This window comes from Dromaius novaehollandiae, chromosome 2, assembly GCF_036370855.1.
Source record: "Dromaius novaehollandiae isolate bDroNov1 chromosome 2, bDroNov1.hap1, whole genome shotgun sequence".
NCBI lineage: Eukaryota > Metazoa > Chordata > Aves > Casuariiformes > Dromaiidae > Dromaius > Dromaius novaehollandiae.
This window is the reverse complement of record NC_088099.1, coordinates 101,099,637-101,125,227: the sequence shown is the minus strand read 5'-3', so window position 1 is coordinate 101,125,227 and position 25,591 is coordinate 101,099,637. Positions and strand designations below refer to the sequence as shown.

The following is a 25,591-nucleotide window of genomic DNA, read 5'->3' as shown; positions in this document are numbered from 1 at the left end:
GGTTCTGACAGTATCTTTAAGGGACAGCGCTCAGCAGAAGACAAAATCTGAACACCCAGCAGCGGGCCAGACCAGCAGCATAGCTCCACCCCCTGGCAGAAACCCCTGGGGTTCATGTTCATAAACTTAAGCAAGTGCCCACATGTTTGCAAGATCCAGTGTGAGGTACCTTTGGGCACGCCTCTAGTGCAAATAATAGTTGCATGTGTACATTTGTGCACTGATGTACGTTAACCTGCAATAAGAAAATGTATCTCTCTCTGTGCCTAGATTACACAAATATCATTTATAAAATCCAGTCATATTTAACCAAAGAAAACCAACTTCTCCATCAGAGCTAGCCTGCCTTCTATTAGAACATGTTTAATTATGGCCTACTTTCTCTATATAGGAGGATAAATGAGCAAGAGAGAGCATGCAGTGCTGTTGCTCTTGAGCAGCTGAGGAGGAGTTGTTTTCACAAAGGTAAGTACACACCCCTGTTGGAAACACAGGGATTATTCAGCAAAGTGAGCAAGGGAGTACTCTGCTTTGGAGCATTAGTAAGTCTGCTTTGCAAAAGTGCTCTGCTGGAGACTAGGTGGCTTACGTATTCCTGCCTTTTTTTAAATCTAAAAGTCCCCTGCAAATTCAGATACAAAATGAATTCCCTGCAATGTAAGAGTCTCTATGGCTGAAACTTGAGAGCACAGCAAAACAAAAACAGATGAGATAGCAGACTGTCTGGCCTCTGCTGTTTGTGCAGACATATGTGTTCACTGATTCTGTTTGGCTGGATTACTTGCTGATTTTACTGTACCACGTGAGCTGAGCTAGCATTTTCCTTGATGTGTCATTTCATCTCTCCTCCCATTTGCTGTGAGTGCGGGTGCATTGCGACTGTTCAGTGTCAGTGTGTGTGCCTGGGAGCTCCTTTTTCAGGTACGTTTATATTTTCTTCTCTTTGAATAGCCAAATTTTTGCTGGCTGGGCACTGCAGGAGTGGCAGGGACTGCTGTGAACTAGAAAAAGGGGAGGACAGAAGAGAATATATAGGAATAAACTTTAACTGCTCCTGTGCTAAGACTCTGCTTTCTCTTTCCCTGCGTTATATATTGATCATATACCTTCTAAGACAGGTGGGGCATATAAGTAAGGCACATGTTAGAAAAGATCAGTGCCAGGCAGGTCTGCTCCAAGAGAACAGTTTTCTGGAGACTGTGCACACTGCGCAGCATTAAAGAGCAGCACAAGACCAAGGCATTTTCATCGCACATTACAGCGAAAGCCAGCCACCAGCCAGCCTGGCCTGTTTGGCAGTCCCTCCTTCAACCAGAGGACTTGAGCTGACAACCCTCCCAGCTCCCCAACTCCAGCTGGTGCATGAAGGTTTGAGGGATGGGGAGATCCTTTACTTCGGCACAAAATGTGGAACTGTGGCTACCTACACTTCCTAACCAGAAAAACTACATTGAGGAGAAAGTGTTTATGTGCAGCAGCCTCTGCTGTGATTGTAACAACAGTGCCAATTCAAACTGACAGCTTTGGTATGAGGGTTGTGCAAAGCAATGTTATGATAGATATCGTTTTGTCCTAACAATGGAATAGAAAATGCCAAGTCACTCCAAGCAGACATGAAATGCATTTGATAACATTTGTCACTACTGGCCAAAGCCAAATAAGAACCTAGATGTGCAAATCCTGTGTATCTTGTCTTTTAATTTAATTAGCTAACAAATTAATTGAAACCAATTACCTATATTGATTAAGGCCAGGAGCTGTTTGCTAAGTACTAACTATATTCCTAAGATTCAATTTCAATTGCTAATCTTACTGGGGAGTGTGTTTCCACTATGTGGGCCATACTCAAAGCTCCTCTAATGCTAAAACAAGAACGGTCACAATGAAGGTCCAGGGGAGAAGAAAAAGAAGCCACACTGCAAACCTTATTCAGCAGTAGTTTTCATGCTACCAGCACAGTATTTTACAGTTGATCAGCCAGCTTATACCCCTCTTATATAGCCTCAGTTGAATAGCATGGTAAATTTGACCTTCTACTATCTTTTGCCCAGCAACATTTTTTTGCACCCAAAACATGCTGAGGTCCAGTGTAACCTGCAACAGGAGAAGACAAGGGCAACATGAGGTCTCCTGCCACCCTACCGTTCCTTCACTGACATTTGCCACACTATGGTTCAGATTTATATCTAGAGTTGGCTGCATCTGAACTTTGCTTCAGATAAGGTTGTAAAACTGACAATCTACTAATACCTCAGAAAGCATCCTTCCAGTTAAGGTGGTCCATGTGACTTGCAGACTCTATTTCTTTGTTTCCCTGCTCTTTTTCCAATTTCTGCCTATAATCCAAAGCATGGATTATACCAGATCTTATTTCACAAAGATCAGTACAATGTGGAAGTAGTTAAAAAAAAAAAAATTTTTGAGAGCTTGGTGTTCCATAGCAATCATTTTGTATGTATGTTTTCAGATTTTTAAACAATACCCATGCCAGAGAATCTAGGCATCAGGTTTAAAAAGTAGCACAAAGCAAGTTTCCTCCTCCTCTGAAGCCAGTATAACCAGAGGATCATGGATAGTCTGGATTGCTGCAAGGATGTTGCAACAATGTCTGTGCATGGAAAAAAAACCACAGAAAAGCTGAATTTAACACTGGAACTTTGCACTTCATTCCTATAATGAACAGGCCTATCATTTTCTGAATATAGCTTTCTATTTGTTACAGACTAAACTAGTAACACAAACTTCTAAGACTATATAGCCTCATTGGATATAGTTTTGTTTTTTCATTTTAAGTTCTTAAAAGTCTTCCTAGCTGTGCAGTGGTCTACATAGTACCTAAAATAAAGAGCATTTGGGCAGTTTCAAAGGCTCTTGCCTCAGTTGTCAGCTCATCTCTTTAAATCCTCTTTTAACAAACTATATTGTCGGGTTTTGGCAACATTTTCCAGATCACTTCTCGGCAGTGTCAGGCGAGTAGCTGTTACTCCCTGGGACTTTGCACACCTGCGTTCCAGCCCCCTGGCTCCATCGCAGCAGTCCTCCCTCCTCCGTACTCCATATGAAGACAGTGTTTTTGTGAAGACTGCACAGGGACCCCAGTGTGACCACAGCTATCCCTATTTGTCCCAGCTGATCTTTTTCCTGGAGCTTTTGAAAGTGTCAGCTAAGAAGCTGTTCACCTCTTCCCAGTGTGGAGCTGCTTGTCTTTGAAGAATCTCCTGCTTAACATCATGGGGCAATCTTGACAGGCAGGTCTGTCTCGTGTCCTGCACTGCTGCCCATCTTGGCAGACCATCTGGCCACAAATATTTACAAAGTTTGTTCAGCGTCTCTCTCCTCATTGCATCTTCTGATTATGGCTGACAGGCTGGAATCACAGCCTGCAGCCTTCAGTCTTTTTGAACCAAGTCTCCTGATGACTGTTTGGGATGAGGATGGGAGAAAAGCACCAGACCTGCCACTGCCTGAAGTAGCTCGTCTGCATGAACCAGGATGTAGATGAAAGTATTCTCTTGTTTGCTTTACAGCATGCTGGAGTGCCCAATAAAAACATGTATTGGCAGATCAGTGGATACTGCCTCAGTGTTACTTTATGTTGGGGCAAAATGACATGATGTTGGAAAAAGCTTAACTCCCTCAAACATGCTGTCTCATGGCAGGAGATCCATATTAACAGACTCACAGTTCTCCCAGACATTGGTCCAAGGCAGCTTGACTCCTGGAAGAGAGAGTTACTAACTATTTCGTTTTAGGCAAAGCCATGCCACAGTCTGTCATCAACCAAGCATGTTGCTACATCAAATGCATGCACAATTCTTAGAAACGAGGATATCTCATTAGGGAGCCTAAGGTTAGCTTAAGTAGTTTAAATAGTGGGTTTTGCTAACCAGTTCCTTGTGATGGATGTAAGCCAGGAGCTCACCACAACTCATCTTTTAGCAGAAACAGTTTTGCTGTACAGCAACAACAGATTTCATATTTACAAATGAGGAAAATATTTCTGCAAAAACCTGATGGCTCTGATATAACTTGACACAAAAAAGAATCTTCTGCCTTTTGTAGGTGAGTGTTGTTGGCCTTATGTGGTAGCATGGTGTGCTGAACCAACCTTTCATAATTACAAAACAGCAATGACTGAAAAATTTGAATGATTCAGAAAAAAGGTCCCTGAGACATCAAGTGAACAAAAAGATAGAATTACACAAGATGTAAATATGAAGTTTTCCTGTCACACAGTGCACACACAGGAAGAGAAAGGAAGAAGGGAGCAGTTTAGAACATAACCACAAATTAATTCAGGGCCACTGTGAAACACATAGCGCTGGGTGTTTTTTGCCAATGCAGTAATATGTATTGTCTGTTTAATCTTTAGGGTGCTGTGCAGTAGCCTTCATCTGCAAGTCATTCGCTACTTATGCTGTTTTCACATGAATGATGACTAAGAAGCTGTATTAAAAAGACAACAGCTGTATATTATGCATCAGACTGACACATGTACTCTCCAGCAAGAAGCAAATGCAGCCAGCAATGAAAGCTGTTGTGTGGTGTCTGATCTGACCTCTTTGCAGTATTTCAGGTGGGATTTTTTTTCAAGTAGCAATGAATACACTCAGACATTGCTTCTTCGCTGTTCTGATTCTCAGTGTTTCACTTCCATTTGTTTTCTATACTGTTAATTTGCATGCACAAAAATCTCTTAGGATACTTAATCTCTCAGTAAGTTCAGCTTTAGCAGAAGCCTGTAAAGCACTTAATGAAGATAAGGCATTCTTTCTGAAGGAAAACACTTTGAAAACATCATTCAGAAAATCCAATTGCACAGAGTACATCATGCAGAATCACTACATCACCCGCGCCCTCTCGGTGGAGGAGGTCTCCTTCCCCCTCGCCTACATCATGACCCTGCACAAGGAGTTCGAGACCTTTGAGCGGCTCTTCAGGGCGGTGTACATGCCCCAAAACATCTACTGCGTCCACGTGGACCAGAAGGCGCCGGCCGCCTTTAAGCAAGCAGTGCAGCGCCTGGTGGACTGCTTCCCCAACGCGTTCCTCGCCTCCAAGAGGGAGCGGGTGGTCTACGGTGGCATATCCCGCCTGCGGGCCGACCTCAACTGCATGAGAGACCTGCTGGCCTCCACCGTGCCCTGGCAGTACCTGCTCAACACCTGCGGGCAGGACTTCCCCTTGAAGACCAACTGGGAAATCGTCCAGTTCCTCAAGGGCTTCAGAGGCAAAAACATCACCCCCGGGGTGCTGCCGCCAGCCCACGTCACTGCGCGCACCAAGTACGTGCACAGGGAACAACTATATCCTTTCTTTTCTTTCATGCTGTGGACGTTTATACATAAAGCGCCCCCGCCTCACAACCTCACCATCTACTTCGGCTCTGCATACATCGCGGTCACCCGGCCCTTTGTGGAGTTTGTGCTCCATGACCAGCGTGCCATTGATTTACTGGCCTGGTCTGAGGACACCTACAGCCCTGACGAGCACTTCTGGGTGACCCTCAATAGGATCCCAGGTAAGTCCACCTTTATTTTTGCTTTCTATAGGTACATAAGCTTCACACACACATGCACATATGTGCACCTGCACATACACGCACACACATATCTCAGGCTGATTTTGATAAAGCCTAGACAAAAAAAGTGAATCAGATCATAATTTATATACCAGGTTGATCTATAAAATAAGCTTACTTGCCTTTCGTGTCCACCTTTCTGACCATTCAGGGAGATATCATTCTGTGCCATGCGGTATAGGCATTAACTCTTTGCATCTGACCAGAAGCCCAAAGGATCTTAGTTCTCATTGAAAGCTTTGGAATTTTCAGCTGTTCCAAGCCCTGTAAAAATCTGAAATAAAAAAAAGGGAAGGAAGAAAGAGAAAGATGTGTTTCTAAATAGTTTTACCTTGTTCATATGACTGCGAGAAGGATTGGAAGGTGCACAGGACTTCTCCACAATTCACATTGCTTTTAAAAGCACCAGGTAGGATCTTACTGTTCCTGAGTCCCTGGAGTTTCATGGCAGCCCAAAGTAAAGATATGAGCAATGGAAGCAAGGACAAATTTATTCTCTTGCCTTTACAATTTTCATCCTTCCCCTGTTGTAATTTGTGGAGAACGAAAACTGAAGTTCTTGCTTTGCAATAACTACACTTTACAATTGGCATGCACAAGATAACAGCAAATGATTACTGAATTAGATATTTATTGTGTAACCATCATCATCATCATCATCATAATCTACTATTAGTTGGTAGTTAGCTGACTTTTTCAAGAGGCTGGTTGCTGTGATTTTATCATAGTCCATTGCCTCAGAAGCAATAAACCTGGGACCAGATATATTCTCCAGAGTCAGAGAGCTTCAGATGGGCACCATTTGTTCTACTGCACTCTTTGGCTTACACAGACTGTGTATTTCATTGTTTTTTTTCCATCATTGTCGGCTTTCCAGTTTTGTACACTGGCGTAACACTTTTGTGTGCTTGTTCTCTTTGCATCTGAAAGAGAAATTTGGAAAAGATGGAACATTTCCACATTAAATATGTTTTCTTCCTCTTCCATCTTTTCCCTTCCCTCACAGTAGTGTGACAGAAGTGGCCAGGCAGCTTTGACATACTCTAGGGGCTGCTGTTGTCCAGAACTTTGAATGCAAACTACTAAGCACAGCACAGGGTGCCAGACTCTCACCTGAATGTATCTGAGTCAGATCCAGAGCACTGAGTGACCCTTGCAGCGAGAAGTTCCCTTTAGTGCATGAGGTATTAACTTAGGACTCATTTTCTGGTTCTCAAAAAAACTTTCTGTGCAAGTTTGACCAAGACACTTCCTTTTTGCTTTTCATGCATATTAAAGGGATGTAATAGCATTGGCCAGTGATCTAGCTGTTAGAACAGTTGGAGGCCTTCAGACAAGAACAGAGATCATTTAAGGACCAGTTTGGATGTACAACATACTGCAAAAGAACTAATCCAAACACATATTTGTAGTTGAAGACAGCCATGATCTCCTCAGTTCAGATAAATAATAAGAAAAGGTTGTTTGGTCCCCAAATCTGAAAATAACAAGCTTATTACCCAGAGCCATGAAATGAAGACCAGGATGTCCTTAGCCCTCAAAAGGCTCTTGACTTTCAAGTCCCATTTAGCTGATTTTCAGATAACAGTCTTAACTTATCTTTGGTATTTAGCTTAGGCCACTTATCTCCCACATGATTCCTACGTGACAGAAGAATCTTGAAACTCATTTTTCAGATAAGGAAGAGAAACACAGAGAAATTAAGGGAAAGTATTTACAAAGTATTTAGGCTTGAAGTGACTAGCCCTAAATCACTTCCCCAAGGTTGCACAAGAAGCGTACAACACCTCAGCGCAGGTTAGTGGAACCAAAGCTCCCAAGTCCCAGCCTAGCAGCACAGTCACTGCTCCATCTTTCCCCTCTGTGCTCATGTAGAGCAAAAAGAAGACTCTGGGAGCCATAACAGAGGCATACATTCACAGTTAATGCCACTGAATCCCTTAATGTAGCTATACTGAATCCTATTCCAAGCCAAAATACTGTTCCTACTTTTATGAAATACGGTCACAGCATAAGCATGGCTTCTAGAAGTTCTGCTGGGATTCATGCAATCTCAGGGGACAATTCTTCAGGGTGCACATTGATATGTATGTACATATATATACATACATATATATACACACACACACTGGCCCACTAGTAACTTACACATTGTTTAAGCAGGACTATAAATGGTGGGAGAAGTAACACCAGCACTTTTCCTTCAGAGATACCAACATGCTTTACAAGGGAGATCAGTGTTATTATTTCCAGTTCACAGAAGAGGAAGCAGGCAGAGATAAGAAAAATGATATGCCCAACATCATAAAATGGACTATGGGCAAAATCAGAATTAGAGCACTGGCACCGGCTTCCTAATCTAATGCTTTGTCCATAGCATTAAGCTGCTTTTTCAGAACAGGCTCATTTGCAGGGAGGTTGCATAGTCCCTTCTGCACCAGTCCTGCTTGTTTACTAAGGGTGAGGTTGCAGAGGACAGCTGAGCTCTAGAAGTTCATTGCCACCAAAATGGGAATTTTTCTCCTGCCTCCTGCCCATTCCTTCCTTCTGCCTTTCATGCACCAGCCCTGTGTCAAGAGCTTTGTCACTTCAATTTACTAGCCCAGAAGAAAGAAAAATCTACTTTTATTCTGAGTCAGTGAATTGAACTGGCCCAGTGCAGAGTCTGACCAGCACTTCACCTAGTACAAAGAAAACAGAGGGGGAAACATGCAGACATGGGCAAAGGGGTGAGGGAAATGGGAGGGAGAGGAGAAACAGAAGCCAGACCTTCTCCTTTCAGTGACAGTGAGCCATTAGCCTGGCTCAAACCATCATTTACAATTCCACCTCATGAAAGGCAGCACAGGATGTAGGACTCTGTGTCCTCTATACACAGTACAGCTCTGCTTATTTACTTCTCTCTTCAATTTTACATGGGAATATGTACATGCAATATATGTGAATTTAAAGACCAGTTGCTCCAATAAGAAAAATGCCTAATATGAAAGCCCATTGCCTTTGCTCCCAGCAAAGGAAGTCTGTTGCCTCTTTTGAAATACACAGGCTGACATCTGGCCTGGAAGTGTCATCCTGCTCTGGCTGAATGGTTGCAGAAAATTCAGTTCCAACTCTTTGGTACCTCTGCATGTGCACAGAAAACAATCAATGTGAAGAGGAATGGGGAGGAGTTTACTAATATGCAGATTTCTGCTTTGGCTCCAGGATTTTATTAAGGCTAGCTAGTAAGGACACGCTTTTGGAGGTGCTTAGGCACCTTGGCATCCTTATGGTTTTGACCACTTCAACATGCCAAGCACTTAGAAAAATCAGAGTCTGCTGCCTGAAGTTGGAGACCTAAAGCAAATAATGTCTTTCACAACTGTTCTATGTGCTTCAGTTCCCAAGTAGTGATAACATGAGATTCTCCGGACCTTGCAAAAGTAACTGTCCTGCTCCTCCCTGAAACATAGAAGGACATTTGCTCTGGGCAAGCCACAAGTGAGTGACTTACACTCACCTCATGCAGGTGAAAATTTCCAGCCAGTGGAGAGGCTGTGAGATACCAACCCAGAGAGACCTACTTCTGCCTGGCCTATGTCAGCCCCCCCGCCCTTTCATCCCCCATGCCAAAGGGACAGTTGAAAGCAAATTCAGCTTTCTCACATTTGCAGCTCTTCATGCAGACAGCTGAGGGCAGCTTGATCCTGAAAAGGTGCAGTGCAGCTGGCAAAATCCTCCCAGTGACACTGAGGTTCACTTTGCTCTCCAGACACCACTGGAGCTTCCCCTTCTTTTGTGTGCTTTGAGAAAAGGATCTAATATTTACACACGTCCTGCCTTGGCAGGTTCTGTTGCTATTAGGAGCTTACAAGATAGAACACTCTGAGCTACAAAAAAATCCAGGAGCCTGGGTTTCTTTTCGTTAATGAAAGACAAAATAACCTCTTTGAACATAAAATGAATCTTGTTGATTAGAACCTACTATCACCATTTGCCCATTTGTAAAAAGGCATAACTGAATGTGCAGTCTTTATGCTTCTGTGAAGGGACCATAAAATGCACACAAGAAAGAGAGAATTTTATATCCGCTAGTCACAGACAGAAATGATAGCACAATCATGCAAAGTAGTGTTGCATTAGGCTCTGTATTTTTAACCTAAGTGCAGCAAGCAATCATGAAGACAATGCCAAAATTGTATCCAAAAAGCTTTTCCTTGATTTATTATAATACAGTTAATATTTTCCAAAACCTGATGGTTATTTTTTTAGTGGCAGGTAATGAAGTGAAAGTTAGGAAAGTTGAATGAATGTATTTAGTTGAATATATTCTTTACACCTGACAAACAGCTCTTAAAAGCAAATGAATCTGGTATGTAGAGAGCAGGAACTGACAGAGTTTCACAACTGTTTGGGATGATTTGCAGAAGTGGTACCACCTTGTTTACAGAGCAAAGAATTATTTGTGATTTATTTTATGACATTCACAATACTGTACCTGTAGTGGGTCTAACCCTCTACACAGATAAAGAGGGTATTACACACACTTGGACACACTCACGTGTTAGCCCTAAAGGAACACTGGGTACACAGCATGCCAGGTCAATGCCTGGCACAAAATATGACAAACTTTTGCATCGGCTTGAATACCAGTAGTTGACTACTGGACAACCCACAGTGTTCCATGCAAGTGCTATAGCACACAAGCCCTGACCATTCCTTGACCTGAGTGGGTAGACTGAAGAGAGTCTCAGCGCCTCCAGGCAGCCTGCCTGAGAACATAGGTATCTGGGGACACCAGCAACCTCAACCTGGTATCTTTGAGTGAGGTTCTTTCTCCTGTTGCTGCTAATCTGATATGGAAATTGGAAAGCCATGGAAGATGATTTTGCATTCTGCCTTCTGCCTTCTGTTCCAAATATTCGTCCAGCTTGTTACATAATTGTATATTGTGTCTATCTAAGTGCAAAGATTCAGACTCACCTCACCTCTCTGAGCTGGATGAAGGATGAATATTCCTTCTGTGCAGAATCAGGGAGGAGTCAAACTGACAGATAATTTTGTTTGCAAGCGGAGTCTTTAACTACCCCCAAACTTCTGAACTATGTCTGTGCCATTCTCATGGCAAGCCCTTGGCTGAGAGCTGAACAGTAGACAAAAAGACAAGAAAGATAGTTGGCATACAGTATGTCTCATATAACACCAGACATGTGGCTGGTAATGCTGTGAGTTAAGCTAGTACTCTTTCAAAACAGATGGAAGTTCTCTTTCTTAAAAATTCACTGCAGTTTATCTGAAGCAGTAGCTTCATATTCAAATTAGAGCTAGTGACTCTCAAGGAACACTTCATTCACATCCCTTGGTTGTGGGTCAGAGATATAAGAGTAACACCAGGAAATTCTGAGAAGCACTGTCAGCACATTAATAAATTACACTCAACAATTCCGTACTTTTTTTTTTTACATGGATATTTGTTTGTACAAAATACCTGGATTCTTTTTCAGACAACTTAGCCTGCACTGAGCTTCTTGCTGCAGCAACTTAATTATTTCCACTCACAACTACTTCAATACTTCTCCATTCCACTGTCATTTGTAGACAGATTCTTAGAATAATGTTTTCTGCAATGCATACATCATACTAATATGCACCATTGTGGTTGAGCTTTCCTACCAAAATTTTCTTTTCCCTTAGGTTAGTGCCCACCCTCCAAAAGACAGATAGACAGAAAGACAGCAGCTTTTTAAAATGTTTCCAAAAGGCAAAGCTAGTTGAATAAAGTATGTTCTGGAAGAAAGTATTTTGTACCTATGTATGCAGCATTACTCATATAAGTAATACTTGTTCATATTCCCCATTATTTTAATGAGACATCCTGATTGAAAAAGAACTTTTCATGCAAATAAGGTATACAAAACAGGGACTTTCCTGTGACCAGTATCAAGTGTTATGACGGCAAAGCTGTTGGAATCTAATAATCAAAATCTTCCTCATTTGCAAAACCTGCCTAAGGGAAGGTGTGGCAATACAGTAGTGGCAAACACAAATACACCTGCCGCACGGCAGAATTTTCTGAAAAATTACTTTTGTCCTCTATCCACCACTCAGAGATTACAATTCACCTGCAAACGATATGACTTAAAATACGCTTTTGTCTTTATGCAATATGCAGTCATTGCAATTTAAGTACCACTTTCAATAGGAGCAGTCATTTGCTTCATACCAGTTGTTTGCTTCATGCAACAGTAGCTATTTTTTGCTTTGTACAAAAACACTACTTACTGATGATGGTGTAAGGATATGTCTTCAAGAAGGTTTTTTGAAAAGCCACAACTAATAAGTGAACTTGCACTCCTGTGCTTGATTCTCTTCTCATTTATCTTCACATTTATTACGCACTAGTGTAACAGGCTTCAAACAGCATGACTCCTGTTAGAACAAAAGCAGATGAGTGCAATTTAAAGACTTTTTTTTTTTTTTAATTCTAGCATCAGGTAACATCTATCAGAATTCATGCATGCAACCAAGGAGATTTTAGCCTAGCTGGGAGATACTGAGCGACCTACAGCGCTTGTTTTTGTTAGAGGGAAACGTCAATTAGCCACCTGAAAATGTTGTCTCCTTTCATCTATGCACAAATTCACTTGAAAACTCTTTTAACCACACCTAAAGTTGTGTTACACAGGTTGAGGGACAAACCCTGTAGCCAGCAGCCAGTCTGTGCAGCTGGGGCGGCACTAAGTTGAACCATGCAGGAAAGAGTGCAAGCGTAGATATTCCTGGTTCCTACAGAATGGCTCTATTGTCCCCGACGCTTATGTGTCTCTGCAGGTTCAGCTCACTCCCACTCAGGGAAACGGTATTTCCTGAACAGCTCTGCAGAGTCCATCTCCTCCAGTGCAGGACTGCAACCCTCTTCCTGCCAAGGACACTAAGGTTAGCTTATGGGTCAATAAAAGCTCAAAAAAGCCCTTCCAGTCATATTGCTAAATGGAGCTACAGTTACCAGAGCTGACATCCTTTCCTTATTATTCCTCAAATGATTTAAAAAAGGAGGTGTAGTTCAGCTCCCTTACAATTGTCAACAGCCTGACTGCTCAAAGAGAAAGCATGTCCTGCCTTAATTCAGACCACTGTCTTGAAATAAATAGTTTTAAATAAGCTTCCTTTTTTCCCTCTGATCTTTATTTCCTTCTCTACAGGTTTTGCGGTCTGCTTTAAGACTTGCCAATATTGAGTTTATTTTAGTTAGCCATCGCACCCCATCCATACTTTTCGTGCACTCAGATCCCCCACTGAAATGAACATTTATGGTGAAAAATACAAAACTGAGCCGTTGTGTGCTTTTAAAGGGAGGTGTTTTTTCCTCCATTGTTTCCATCTCGTTTTGAAACAAAGTCTCTTCTTCTGAAGACTCCTCATATCTCTACCACTACCTCCCTGCTATGGACAGGTGTGAGAACTTGTCTTGCAGGACAAACAAGGGAACAGAGAAGTCAGGATTTTAGATAAATGCTTCTTGCATCTTGTCTCCAGAGCACAGTCTGACAAATCACTGCCCTCGTTGCTGTGCAGGGTTAAGAGGTTACCATTTTCACCCTGTCCACCTTTGCTCTTTAGTCTCTTTTGTCACATCAAGGGTTTAACTATTCGATTTCTCCCTAGCGCAGCTCTGTAAAATCGAATAGGCTGACCAAATAAACCTAATTACTATTAGAAAACCTGGGTAGGGCTAAAAAAGAGAAGGTGGACTGACAACGTTAGGTTCGGGGAGGAAGCCTGGCCATGGCACTGCATCCACAAGGATGGTTTCTCGACCAGCTAGAAGGGAGCTGAGCTCCTGCAGCTGCTGGGGGACGGCCAGGTCCCCGGACCTGCATCTGTCCCCTTCCTCCTCCTAGAGCAGCTGCAGGTGGGCACGAAATAGTATTTCATGAATACAAAACGTGGTGTACAAAGCAGGTCTTTTCCAGAGGTGGCAAATACCTTGACCTGTTTATAGGAATTTGTGTAGTCCAAGTTAAAGAATCGTTTGTCATTCTCGTTTTTCTTTTCGGGGGGGGGGGGGTACAATCTGTCCTGGATTATTCTTCTGTAACATTCAGCTGGTTTTGAAGCTATCTTGAACTCTGCAAGAAATAGGATTAAAAAAAAAGCAGCAGGCATCTGCTCCGATATAACCAGAGAGGACCAAGTGTCAAGTCTGGCAGCCTCCCACAGCCGCAGTGCCTAACCCGGCTGCCCCAGAGGAAGATGCAGGTCCTCGGGGAAGTGATGCTGGGAAAACCTCCCTTGTTTCCTAACTTTCCCATTTCCTTTTTTTTTTTACCCCGTGTTTCCAGTTTTTTAACAGTTCTGTGGCAGCCTCGGGACACCCTCTGCGGGGCCGTTGGGGCCGTTGGGGTGCCGCGCACGTGGCATGGCGGCGCCGCCCGCGCACCCCGGCGGCCGCCCGCCATGTCGGGCCGAGGGGCGCCCCGCGGCTGTCCCACGTCGGGCGAGGCGCAGCCCCGGGCGGCGGCGCGGCGGCCGGGCAGGTCCGGCCCTTCCCTTTCCTTCGCTTCCCTTCCCTCCCGCGGCCCTTCCCCTCCCCTCCCCGCCCCGCGGGGCGGCCGCGACACCTCCCCTCCCCGCGGCCAGATGGCGGGCGGCGGGGCGCGGTGGTAGCCATGCGGCGCCTGCGGGCGGCCCTGCTGCTGGCCGTGGGGCTTCTGGGCGCCTCCGTGCTGCTGGGGTGGCGCGGGTGCTGGCGGCCGGCGGCGGCCGGTGGCACCGCCGAGGGCGCAGAGCTGGAGCGGGCCTGCCGCGGGCTGCTGGTGGGCCAGGCCCCCTTCGCCTGGGGCTGGGGGCTGCTGCCAGCGCCGACGGGACCGTCCTGCAGCGAGTACGTGGCCCGCAGCCGCTACATCACGCGCGCCCTCTCGGTGGAGGAGGTCTCCTTCCCCCTCGCCTACATCATGACCCTGCACAAGGAGTTCGAGACCTTTGAGCGGCTCTTCAGGGCGGTGTACATGCCCCAAAACATCTACTGCGTCCACGTGGACCAGAAGGCGCCGGCCGCCTTTAAGCAAGCAGTGCAGCGCCTGGTGGACTGCTTCCCCAACGCGTTCCTCGCCTCCAAGAGGGAGCGGGTGGTCTACGGTGGCATATCCCGCCTGCGGGCCGACCTCAACTGCATGAGAGACCTGCTGGCCTCCGCCGTGCCCTGGCAGTACCTGCTCAACACCTGCGGGCAGGACTTCCCCTTGAAGACCAACTGGGAAATCGTCCGGTTCCTCAAGGGCTTCAGAGGCAAAAACATCACCCCCGGGGTGCTGCCGCCAGCCCACGTCACCGCGCGCACCAAGTACGTGCACAGAGAGCAGACTGGGCACAACATCTCGGGCATGGTCAGCCCCCAGGTGCGCAAGGCACCCCCGCCTCACAACCTCACCATCTACTTCGGCTCTGCATATATCGCGGTCACCCGGCCCTTTGTGGAGTTTGTGCTCCATGACCAGCGTGCCATTGATTTATTGGCCTGGTCTGAGGACGCTTACAGCCCCGACGAGCACTTCTGGGTGACCCTCAACAGGATCCCAGGTAGGCTGCAGGGTCTGGAGAGTGCTTGGGGTCTTCATCCCGGGTGTCCATCACCTTGGGGAGGGCAAGAGAGAGGTCTCGTTAGATGACATCAGTTGGCCATTATATGGTGTGGGCTGATTGTCATGGTTGCCACAGCTCACCTCCCCATGGAGGTGTTTCCATCTGTAGCTCTTGTCATCACTTGTGTTGTTTTACAGAGAAACACCCAGGCAGGTGAAGCGCTTGTTGGCCAACAGTAGTTGCAAATCTAGGAAGAGGTACCAAGCCTCCTTGGATTTGCCTTCCCGGAGATTTATTTGCTTGGCCAAGCTGTGTTCTGGTGGAAATAGCATCTCTTAAGTGGCAGGGAGGTATCAGAGATCTCCTGTGCTTTGGGTTTTGCAAGGTGATGAATCCAGGGAAATCAGATCTTTCTGCTTAGGAGCAGTAACCTGTCCTGTAAGATCCAGGGATTGGGTCTGCGTCATCTGTGGCAGGGTTTGTTATGGTGGTGATGCTGCAGAGCCAAGCTTTACATGAGCAGTTGGTAACAGCCACAGCTGTCATCTGGTCACTTTTAATCCCCATACTATTTTTCCTGTGGCTCTTAATTTTGAGGGGGATTATGTTGTAAAAGACAAAGAGCTCTTTCTGAAATGCTGTGAGACAGAAATGAAAGGCACAGCACCGTTTCCAGATAGTGGGCTACGGCGTTCCTCCCCTTGAGCCCACTGCATTAGCTCTGGCATCCTTAAACGAAAGAAGTGCAGGATCCCTACCATGAAGAATGATTTACATTCTTTTTAGCCATACTGTCTGCCTAGTCCCACACGTTTGCTTGTTGTATTATCTTATCACTCCAAAAGCCACTGTAGGGATTTGTGCATTTCCAAATCCATCTCACACCACAGAGTGCTGCTGGACTGCATACCTTCACTTGTAGAGGACAGGGTGTGCATTTGCTCAGCCCAACATGTTTCCCAAACATAAATATCTGGTCTCAAAGTCCAGCAAAAGTTATCACTGATTTCAACAGGTCTTACAGACCTGTCCCTGTCCACCCCAAAGGTGACTTGTACACCATTTTGGGCAGATTTATGAAGTATAATTTTCTGTACACCAGCTTATGAAGTGCAGGAGGAAAGCTTGGATCAGTTTAGTGGCATAGAATTGTAAAGAAATTGTCCCCTTCCCTGAATAGAGATGCATATGAGGAAGTGCAGACTGCTTCAGAAGACTAGTGAAGACTAGTCTGTGTCAATTGGCCTTTAACCGATGCATTGGTTTGATCCTGGAATTACAGGTGTGGGACTTGAAAGTTCAAAGCAAATCAGCCAGCCTTTTATGCGGTAACATTTCCATCTGAATGTCAGTTTATGTATACATTAGAGAAATGCAAACACAGTGTCTTGTTTAATGTAAGCCAGGGATGTTTTGATAATACCTGGTAGCAACGCAAGATGGCAGGGGAAGAGGCTCCCTCTTGGAGCCAGCACACGCAAATCAACTGTCATTGGAATTTCAATGAAAAAATTAAAAAACAAAAGGGAGAGTTTAGCATGTGCTGAGAAGCACATTGTGTTGCCGTTGTCCTGTGGATGAGATCCAGATTCTGAATCAGAGCGTATTTTACCTGCCCCCAAACCTTTTTCTTTGAATGAAGGGTGCTTAGGATTTAGTATTGCGTCTGCAGGAGACACTGCTCCGAGGAAAGGAGTGTGCCTGCTTTCCAAGCAGTTTTTTGCAGCCATCAGAACTGCACTGATCGGCTATGAAGACAGCCACAGTTGACTGGAAAGACAGGCCAGCCACAGTAGTGCCTTTAATTTAATTTCTTCCCCTGGTGTGTATTTGAAAATCACTTCCTTTGCTGTGGGCACTTTGAAAATCAGAAAAATAAATTGTCACAAATAAGGGTGATCCCAGTTGTGTGATTTTGTTTTGTAATTACATGCAATCAGAAGCATTTCACTTCCACCTTACTTTCCCTCCAGCAACCAACAATTAAACTGTGGAGATACTGGCCACATTTCCCTACCTGTGCTAAATGAAAAGGAGCCAAACAATATGCTGTCAGTATTTTAGTTTACAGCATCGTATTCAGTATTGCTGCTGCCCGTGAGGCTGCTCTTCCCCTCCATGTTTTCAGTGATAAAACATGTTTAATCTCAATGGAGTGTTAGATCAGAGCTTAACAAAAGTGGAGCAACTCATGCCTCAATTTTTATTTTCACCATCAGCATAACTTTTCAGACCAACCATATTTGTAAAAACAGATCTTAAGAACAAGTTCCAAATCTGAAACCAATCAATAAAGTTCTAATAGAATAAACAAATACTTAAAGGAAAGTGTGGTGAATCCATTTTGTTTTGTTTTGTTTTGGTTTTTTTTAGTGCTGAGCTACATTTTTCCCTACTGTGATTAATTTATGAAATTGCCTAGTTTCCTTAATTTGAGAGATGGTGAATAATGTGAAGTCAGTAATTTTGTATTCCTATAAGGCAGTGCCTTCCACTGTTTTTGTGGATATCCTGAGGTCATTCCTGTTTTGTCGGTCTTCTTTCTGCTTTTCCATAGTGTCAGCATTTTCCAGGTTTTTCCTCACACCATGTTTACTGCCATCTGTTGTGAACAGGTTTTTAATTTGAAGTGATAATGCATGCCCCAGACCATTTAAATTGTTTATCCCCTGCCATTACTGCCTCTTTTTGTCTTTTATAAAGTGTTATCCTTAGCTTAATGCTTTTTCTGAAAGAGTAACAGTTTTTGAATCTCCCCTAGGATGGAATCACTCTTTTTGGAATGTTATTTTATTTGATAATGGCCCAATATACAAAGAGAGGGGAATAAGAAGATTGTGAAGCTCTGATTATTGCTGCCACATACTTCTGTTTATGGCAAAATGCTATGGTGGCTCTGTTGTTGGATCTTACGATCTTTTTGCCTCTCATAGAAGAGTCATGTCTGAGTAATTTGTCACTAACCATTCTTATTTATGAGGGAGACGCTGTACTTAAAAACACAAAACAAATCAAGCAAACAGAAAAAGTCTGTTAGTTAATTCTTCTTCTATCAAATTTCTCAAAAAAAAAAAAAAAACCCAAACCCTTGTCATTATACAGTGTCTTATGCTTCTCTTTTCTTCTTCACTGTGCTTCACTCTAAGCTCACCAGCAAAGTAGTTGTTAGGCTACAGTAGGTGTAGAGGTACTGTGTTTGTTACCATCCAGGAAGGGAACAGAAAAAAAATAGTAATAAAATCTTCTTTTGCCTTCATCTCTAACTTGGTGAAAACATCAAATGTAGGATGATCACACTATTTCAGTTACTGTTTTTTCACCTCTAGCTTTGCAAGTGTTCTGCAGTAGCCAGCTGAAATTGCGCTTTACAGGACTGCTAGTAAATTAGCCTTGTTAGAATTCTTGTTTACTAGCAAAATAAATATATGTATACACATTTTAAATGAAATTATGAAAACTGGAAAGAGGGTTAATTGGCATTGAAGAAAGAGAGAAGTCAGAACCAGGGATTCAAATATCTCTTTAATTTTAGTTTAAAACATCTTTGAAGGACTTGTGTTCCCTGTCTTTGCACAGGCCCTGCAACTCGAAATCAATGCTATTATGCATTTTGTCAAAGCTGTAGAAGACTTATTTCTAATCTCATTGTAAATCAAGAAAAATTCCTTTGTTTCCCATATACAGAGTTGGTACAGATGACTGATAATAATACAAAAATTATGAAGCTTGAGCAAAAAGATATTTTCATAAAAGGCTTCATAATTCCCTCCCTTTCCACTCATATAATTGCTTCCCTAAAAAGGAAAACAGGAGGAAGTAGGAATAGCAGATTTTAAATACCCATATTCAAAATCTGGAGAAAAAAAAACCCCTCACCTTGGACGTGTTTAGCTGTTAAAATAACTTAACCTTTGCCTTAAATATGATCAGACTATTACCAGTGGCTATTAGTATTTAACAGTAGTAATACTTAATACTGTTGTTACTGTTAGACACCTTACACTGTTATCATTAAGTAGACACTGCCTTTGTATACGGTAGAGAGTGATGAGATTCACAGACTTTAGCATCCCTTACGGAGCGGCTTTCAGAGAATGGGGCTCTAGGGTAAGATCTGCGCTTCAGCTGCGAGCGGGCAGCATGTAACCGAGGTGCCGCAGGTTACCCCCTCTGCTCCAGCCTCTCGTGCCGTCGGGGTGTGCGGGGAACACAGACAGTAGCCATCGAGGTGTGCGGGGAACACAGACGGTAATTCAAACCCTCTCCTCCCTGATCACCACCACCTGTTAGTGCTTTCACTCCTGCTTTTAACATTTGTTAAAAGCCTTGAGTCACCAATGATAACACTAAATGAATTCTTTGCATTTGAGCAAGTTGGTCTTTTTTCTTTGTTCTCAGCTTCATTACGAGAAAGAAGAAATAATTTCTGCATTTTTGTATCTGCTGCCATGCATGTCGGCTCCCCAAACGTTTCTGTTCTGCTATTTGATAACTCAGATGCAATGTCATAATAATCATTTACTGGGCCTGAAAGAACAAAATATATTTAGTCTTTTCAAACATGGAAATAAATTATATACAAGTGTTTGTGCTTCAGTGAGAAGTTTGTGCTTTTCAGCTTTTCATAGCAAAGTGTTTTGTACATCAGCTGGCAGTTACAAAGTCTGTACCATTATTTTGTTCTCAAACAACTACTTGAGCCAGTAAGAAATACAAAATCTGCTGAAAGCAGTAAGTTTATAGAAAGCTTTTATTATTTTATGCAACTTGCCTTTCCCTTTTTTGCTGTATTCTGAAGACAGTTTTAAGAAGTGCTTCAACAAAGTTCTTTCATTGAATTGAATACAATATTGCAGTACAGATCAGTTGCAGGGATTCTCCTTGCTGTATCTACATGATTGGCGTCATGTTTTCAATCGGCAATGGTTTGTTACAGTTACTGCCCTTATTTGAAGATAATGAAATTCCCTTGACTCGGAATAGTTGCCCACAGATTGCATGAGCAACACCTGTTTACTTTTCAGCAAATACCAAATACTGAATGTTCATCATTTTCCCTACGCCATTATGACTTCAAAAAGATGTTTTCCTGGTTATAGCAGGACTTCATTGTTTACGGACGAGGACAGGCCCTCCTACCAGCCTATGATCTGGACAAGTCTTGTGATCTGTCTGGACTTACATATACTATTATATAACACTATAGGCTATGAGTCAGTTTCAGCAGCTCCGTCCAGCCATGTCATGCTTGAATTTGTTCTGTTGATCTCTTTTTCTTTTTTAAAAAAGAAAGTATTTACTGTTACCTTATATGAAGGTATTATGTGTCAGTTGTGTAGTGTTCAAAGAGCACTTGGAGGGCAGTCCTGGTTATGAAAGCATCATGAATTATCATATATGCATGCATTATCATACTGAGGCTGTTGCAAAGGAAGGATTTTATTTCGCAAATGAAATTATTTAGGTCTCTTGGACCATCATCTTGTTTATATCATGAAAGCTGCTTTCAGCTAGGAAATTTCAGAACAAGTTAGCATCCAGAAACATACTTGGCATCTATTGAATTGTGTATTACTAGGTATTTCATCCCAGTTCTGCAGAGAAAGGTCCCACAGAGCAGACATAAGACTGAACACACAACTGTTAAAAGGACTAATTATTTTATTTTCTCTGTTACCCAATTGCAGGTGTCCCTGGCTCCATGCCCAATGCATTGTGGGAAGGTGACCTGAAAGCTGTGAAGTGGATTGATATGGAAGAGAAACATGGAGGTTGTCATGGTAATGTGTACATTTTTTTCCCCATTACTTCATCCTGTTCATACAGTCAAAAACAGTTAACTGTTTTTCCTCTAGTCTTACAGCCTCTAATCATAATGTAAGACAGTCTTTAAATAGCACTTCATAGGGGCTAAGACATGAAAAAGAAGTCATCTCCTCCATAGTCTTATGCAGTGAATGATAATAGCCATATAAAATAAACAGCGAGAAAGGTGGAACAGTTCCTTCTTCATCAGAAACATTATAGAATTTATCAGCCTTGGGAAGGGAGGATATTTGGCAACTTAAGTTTCACAAGAGCTAGCTGACAATTGTAGGCCCTGGGGAATTTTCTTGTAGGGGGATGGGAATAGCCCATGTGTTCATAGCCCTGGGACTCAGAACTTCTAGAGCCAACAGCCATGTAAACGACACGCTTCCTTGTGAGCTCGGACAAAGCACAGCTCTCAGCTCTGGCATTGACTCCAGTTGGACAAGAAACATAAGGAACTCACAGCTCATGGAAGTGCTGTTCCTGTTTGCTCTCTGGCCTTCTTTTCCATGAGTGGTTGTCCTCTAATATGGGGGTGACTGCACGGGTCCTAAAACAACAGGTAACTGTGGAGTTTTTCAGCAGAGCACCTTCAGGTAAGCTGAAATAGAGTTGTGGTTGTGAGCTTGATTCTCAAAGCCATTCTGACAGCCTGAAGTTGATTTTTCCTCTCAATTGGAATGAGAGGTTAAAACTTCACTGTAGGACAATTTCTGAAAAAAAACTCACTTACTTTTAGAATATTTGTTTTACAATTTCAAATTGTTGGAACTTTGAGTTTTCCTTTTTCATATTGCTTCATGACAGGACATTAGCAATATATAATCTGCTCTGTGGAGTGCTTGTGGTCACTGATCTGTACATTATATGCTACTACTTGTGAAATATAAAAGTGGGAAGGAAAAGGGAATACCAAAATACTAAAGATACAAATTTTATTTCAAGAATTTTTAATTCATATGATACAGTTTGTGCTGAGGAGAAGGTTTTTGAGAATTTCAGTCAGCTCAAATTAACAGCAGTTTCACACCAGCATAACTACACTGAAATTAGTGAAATTGCACCAGTATCAACCAGAAGTATTCAGTGGAAGACCCTGTATAAGTAAAAGTATCAGTTTCTCTTCACTGGCAGAAGGAAATTCCCTTGTCTATTGTGTTACAGCCTTGTCTATTCAGAAATTTTGCTCATTATCTATTCCTAAATAACTTTCTTGATTTCACCCCAGTGTTCATTGGTATTCCTGTTGTACATCCAATGTGCTTTCTGGCCTGTGTATTTGTGTAGGAGATTATTTATAGTGGCTTTGCAGATAACATTTTTCAAAAAGAATAATTTGGATTGTAGAGGGTGCCTGTGGGAAAAAAAATGGATTCTGACATTGCTTTTTTTTTTTTTCTTGGCAGGCCATTATGTCAGAGACATTTGTGTATATGGAACAGGTGACCTCAAGTGGCTTTTTAACTCCTCCTGTTTGTTTGCGAATAAGTTTGAGCTCAGAACATACCCACTTACCGTGGAGTGTCTGGAACTGAGACATCGAAAGAGAACCTTGTCCCAGAGTGAGATTCAGGTGGAACCAAACTGGTATTTTTAGTTAAGAAAAAGGCAGGCTACAGGTTACAATGTAAATAAAAGTGGTCAGGAGAATAGCAGCAGAAATCTAATTTCTGCTGTGCTGGAAACATAAACTCACCAGACAGGTTTCTTTAGGATGTCCTGTACCTGTAGTTTGAGTCAATTTGTCTTAAACCACCTTCAAATCTAGCCTTCCATTTAACACCAGGAGACGAAAACGTGAAAAATGCAAAAAGAGAGACTAGGGTAAAGCTTCTTCAGGAGCTGCTCTGTTTGCATTTTTGCCATTTTTAACAGAGTGTTTTCCAGCCCCAACTGTTGTCTTGCTACAGAGTCTTTGTTATCTTTTTCTATATAAACATATATAGAATCATGCGTCCCTGGAATTCCTTGTACCTATAAGACAAGTACTGCACATTGATGAGCAAAAAGATGACAAGTCACAACCAGTAAGATCTTAAAAGCAGGAATACAATGTGTGGCTATACATATATAGATGCTGTTTTGTCAAAGATACTGATATTTGATGCAGAGAACCTGCAGGAAAGTACTGGAAATGGAAGAAAGACACTGCACTTCCAGATCCTGGCTCTTCTTTAAATATCTGTCAGGACAAGGTTTATAAATCAAAACAGCATCTTTTATTACACTAATGGGTATGGTTAGGAAATCAGATAGGCTTTCAGGTCTTCCATGTCTGAAAAACAAGGGTTTGTGTATTTGGCTTACTTGGCCAGCTAGAAGAGCTGGAAAAACTACAAAAAAAAAGTCTCTTCATGCAGACTTTGGTCCACCTGTGTCCTTAGATCACCATATCTGAGGACAGAGAGGGAGAGAGAGGGAGCAGGGAAGGGAGTAGCAAGATAAGTATTTTCAGGCCTGAAAGAGCAGTAACTGAGCTTTGAAATTAACTCAGTAATTCTGTCTCCTATTTTGATACAGCATTAGTATTCTTCCCAAATTTATTTCCTTTGATCTTAATATAATGATTAGTACACATACTTAACCTTGGGGTTCACTTCATCGCAGCCCTATTTTTATCTTCCAATAATAGCCACTAGAGGGAGGGCATCAGATATCTGAGCAGATTTTCCTTTCCAAATCCATATAACCCTCTAAAGCATACAAAAAATATATATAACCCTGCAATGCATACAAAGTCTCAGCATATTAGGCATGCCATAGAGCAAATTAGGTGCCCGTGAATATTTTAGTGTGGCAAACAGAAGGCAAAAGTTACAGATATGTCATTGTCTTTTGAAAAACAAAGCAGGGAAGCAAAACTATGAATGCTTCTTCCTGTAGTTCTGATAGGTTGTATTTATGAGGCATTTTAGCAGCACTGTTGAATGACCTGGTCAGCAGCACTGAGGCAGTATAAATTGAGATGCCTGAATCTAGGGGTAGTATCTGCTGTTATCCTGCCTCTCTCCAGAACAAGTGAAGATGACTCAATGAGTCGCTCCTGAAAAACAGCAATTTACCACCAGCTTTATTAAGCCGTTGCTAATTTCAGCTGCTTCTGACAAACTGGATTGCAAACTGCAACAGTTCAGAAATGACAATGCATCATATTCAGCTGTCCCAAAGCATAGTTGGTAACCTCCAGGGAAGGGGTTGAATGGACAAGATCTGCTACGGTCAATTTATTCTGCATTTATCACTGTCAACATCTGATAATGTAGGTTCTAGCACAAAAGGATTGAGAATTTATCTCCAGAGCAGAACTGTAGTGGAAATCCTGTTCAGTCTTTTGTGGAGGGGGAGAAAAAGAGGAGGGTTTTAGTAGCTTGCTGCCATGGTGGCAGCTGAAGGGAAAAGTATGCCAGAGAGAGTCATTTGTTTAAAGAGAGAGTTTTAGGGTGTCCAATTTAAGACAGAGCTGAAACCAGGCCCCCGTTGTTCTGTCAAGCTGAATATCCCCCAAACTGAAATATTCCAAATACATAAAAGGTGTTCTCACAGTTTCATGTGAATATTTAAAGTAGCACAGTGTATGGACAAGATAAGATCACATTTCATTGTTCAGACTCTAAAAAACACAGGATAGAAATAAATGGCAAAATATCTCCGAATAGCAGAGCAATAAGCTTGGCAATCTGAAGCCACAGAAATAAAGGAGTATTTTACCCTAAGCCTGTATGAATTAAGCAAGTGGTTTAAGTAAGATCCCAGAAAAACATGAAAGCTGAACAGTTTATTGAGAGACCTACATTTCTGTCCAGCCATGACTTAGGTTTTTTGATGAATGCTACTCCATGTTATGTTTTTCTGGAAATAAATTATTTTATTTTCATTGTGTGACTGATTTTGGGGGGCAACACACAGATCATTCTCTTCTTTTAAAGAAGGAACATTACAGTTAATCACTTTCTGCTAAATGACATGGGAAGAAAAAGGGAAAGAACAACCTTTTGCAGCCACGCTCAAGAAATACATCTAAACCAATGTGACCTAACAGTATTAGCAGTACTTTAGAATAGCAGTAAAAGATAGGGGGTGATGAAAAATTGCAGAAGGTAGCTGGTAAGAATGAAGTTAAGGTGGGTTGGATTCCCATGCAGAATAGTAAGAACAGTGATTAGCTCAGCAACAATAGTGCACCTCTAGATGGAAGCAGTTCTCTGACTAACCCATGCCTGTACCTCCTTGTTTTCTAGAATTATGGCAAGGGGGAAAAAAAACCTATACCCCCCCCCCCCCAAACATTATAAACAGTGGAACAAAGTTTTTGGTTCTGTTTAGTGACACACTTTGGCACTGACAGGTACTGGGCATGCAAAGAATATGCACTCTAGAAGGATTTACAAGCATGTCAGACTTTTCATTGAAATCAGTTTGACTTGCTTAGAAAACTTGCTGGATCCCTTGCTGCTTCTTGATTCCTTATCCCTAGGAGGTAAATGTTTTGTGTATGCCTGAAACACTGAAAGTGTACACAGCAACCAAAAATTTCAGGCAGCTTGTGCAGGTTACAGCAATTATGAAAGAATTACTAGGAACACAATTGGCACAGTCTATCCAAAAAAAGCAACATACGCAGTTGTACCTTATAAT

At 42.6% G+C, this 25,591-nt stretch overlaps 1 protein-coding gene across 2 annotated transcripts; it reads left to right on the top strand.

The window, feature by feature from the left end:
• Nucleotides 1–797: 797 nt before the first annotated feature.
• Nucleotides 798–24,830, top strand: GCNT2 (glucosaminyl (N-acetyl) transferase 2 (I blood group)). 2 transcript variants are annotated; one of them, XM_026114828.2, is made up of 4 exons: nucleotides 798–921; nucleotides 4,373–5,521; nucleotides 20,833–20,925; nucleotides 22,363–24,830. In XM_026114828.2, exons 2-4 carry the CDS (start codon nucleotides 4,600–4,602, stop codon nucleotides 22,551–22,553), a joined length of 1,206 nt encoding a protein of 401 aa, XP_025970613.1. In that variant the 5' UTR covers nucleotides 798–921; nucleotides 4,373–4,599; the 3' UTR covers nucleotides 22,554–24,830. The 2 variants fall into 2 exon arrangements, with proteins under 2 accessions (XP_025970613.1, XP_064363126.1); XM_064507056.1 differs by lacking the exons at nucleotides 798–921; nucleotides 4,373–5,521 and adding an exon at nucleotides 14,274–15,142.
• Nucleotides 24,831–25,591: the final 761 nt, after the last annotated feature.

Coding starts and splice junctions, on each gene's coding strand:
- GCNT2 (XM_026114828.2), top strand. CDS start 4,600: ATGAATACACTCAGACATTGCTTCTTCGCTGTTCTGATTCTCAGTGTT. Junction 5,522..20,832: donor GACCCTCAATAGGATCCCAG/GTAAGTCCACCT, acceptor ACCCAATTGCAG/GTGTCCCTGGCTCCATGCCC. Junction 20,926..22,362: donor GAAACATGGAGGTTGTCATG/GTAATGTGTACA, acceptor TTTTCTTGGCAG/GCCATTATGTCAGAGACATT.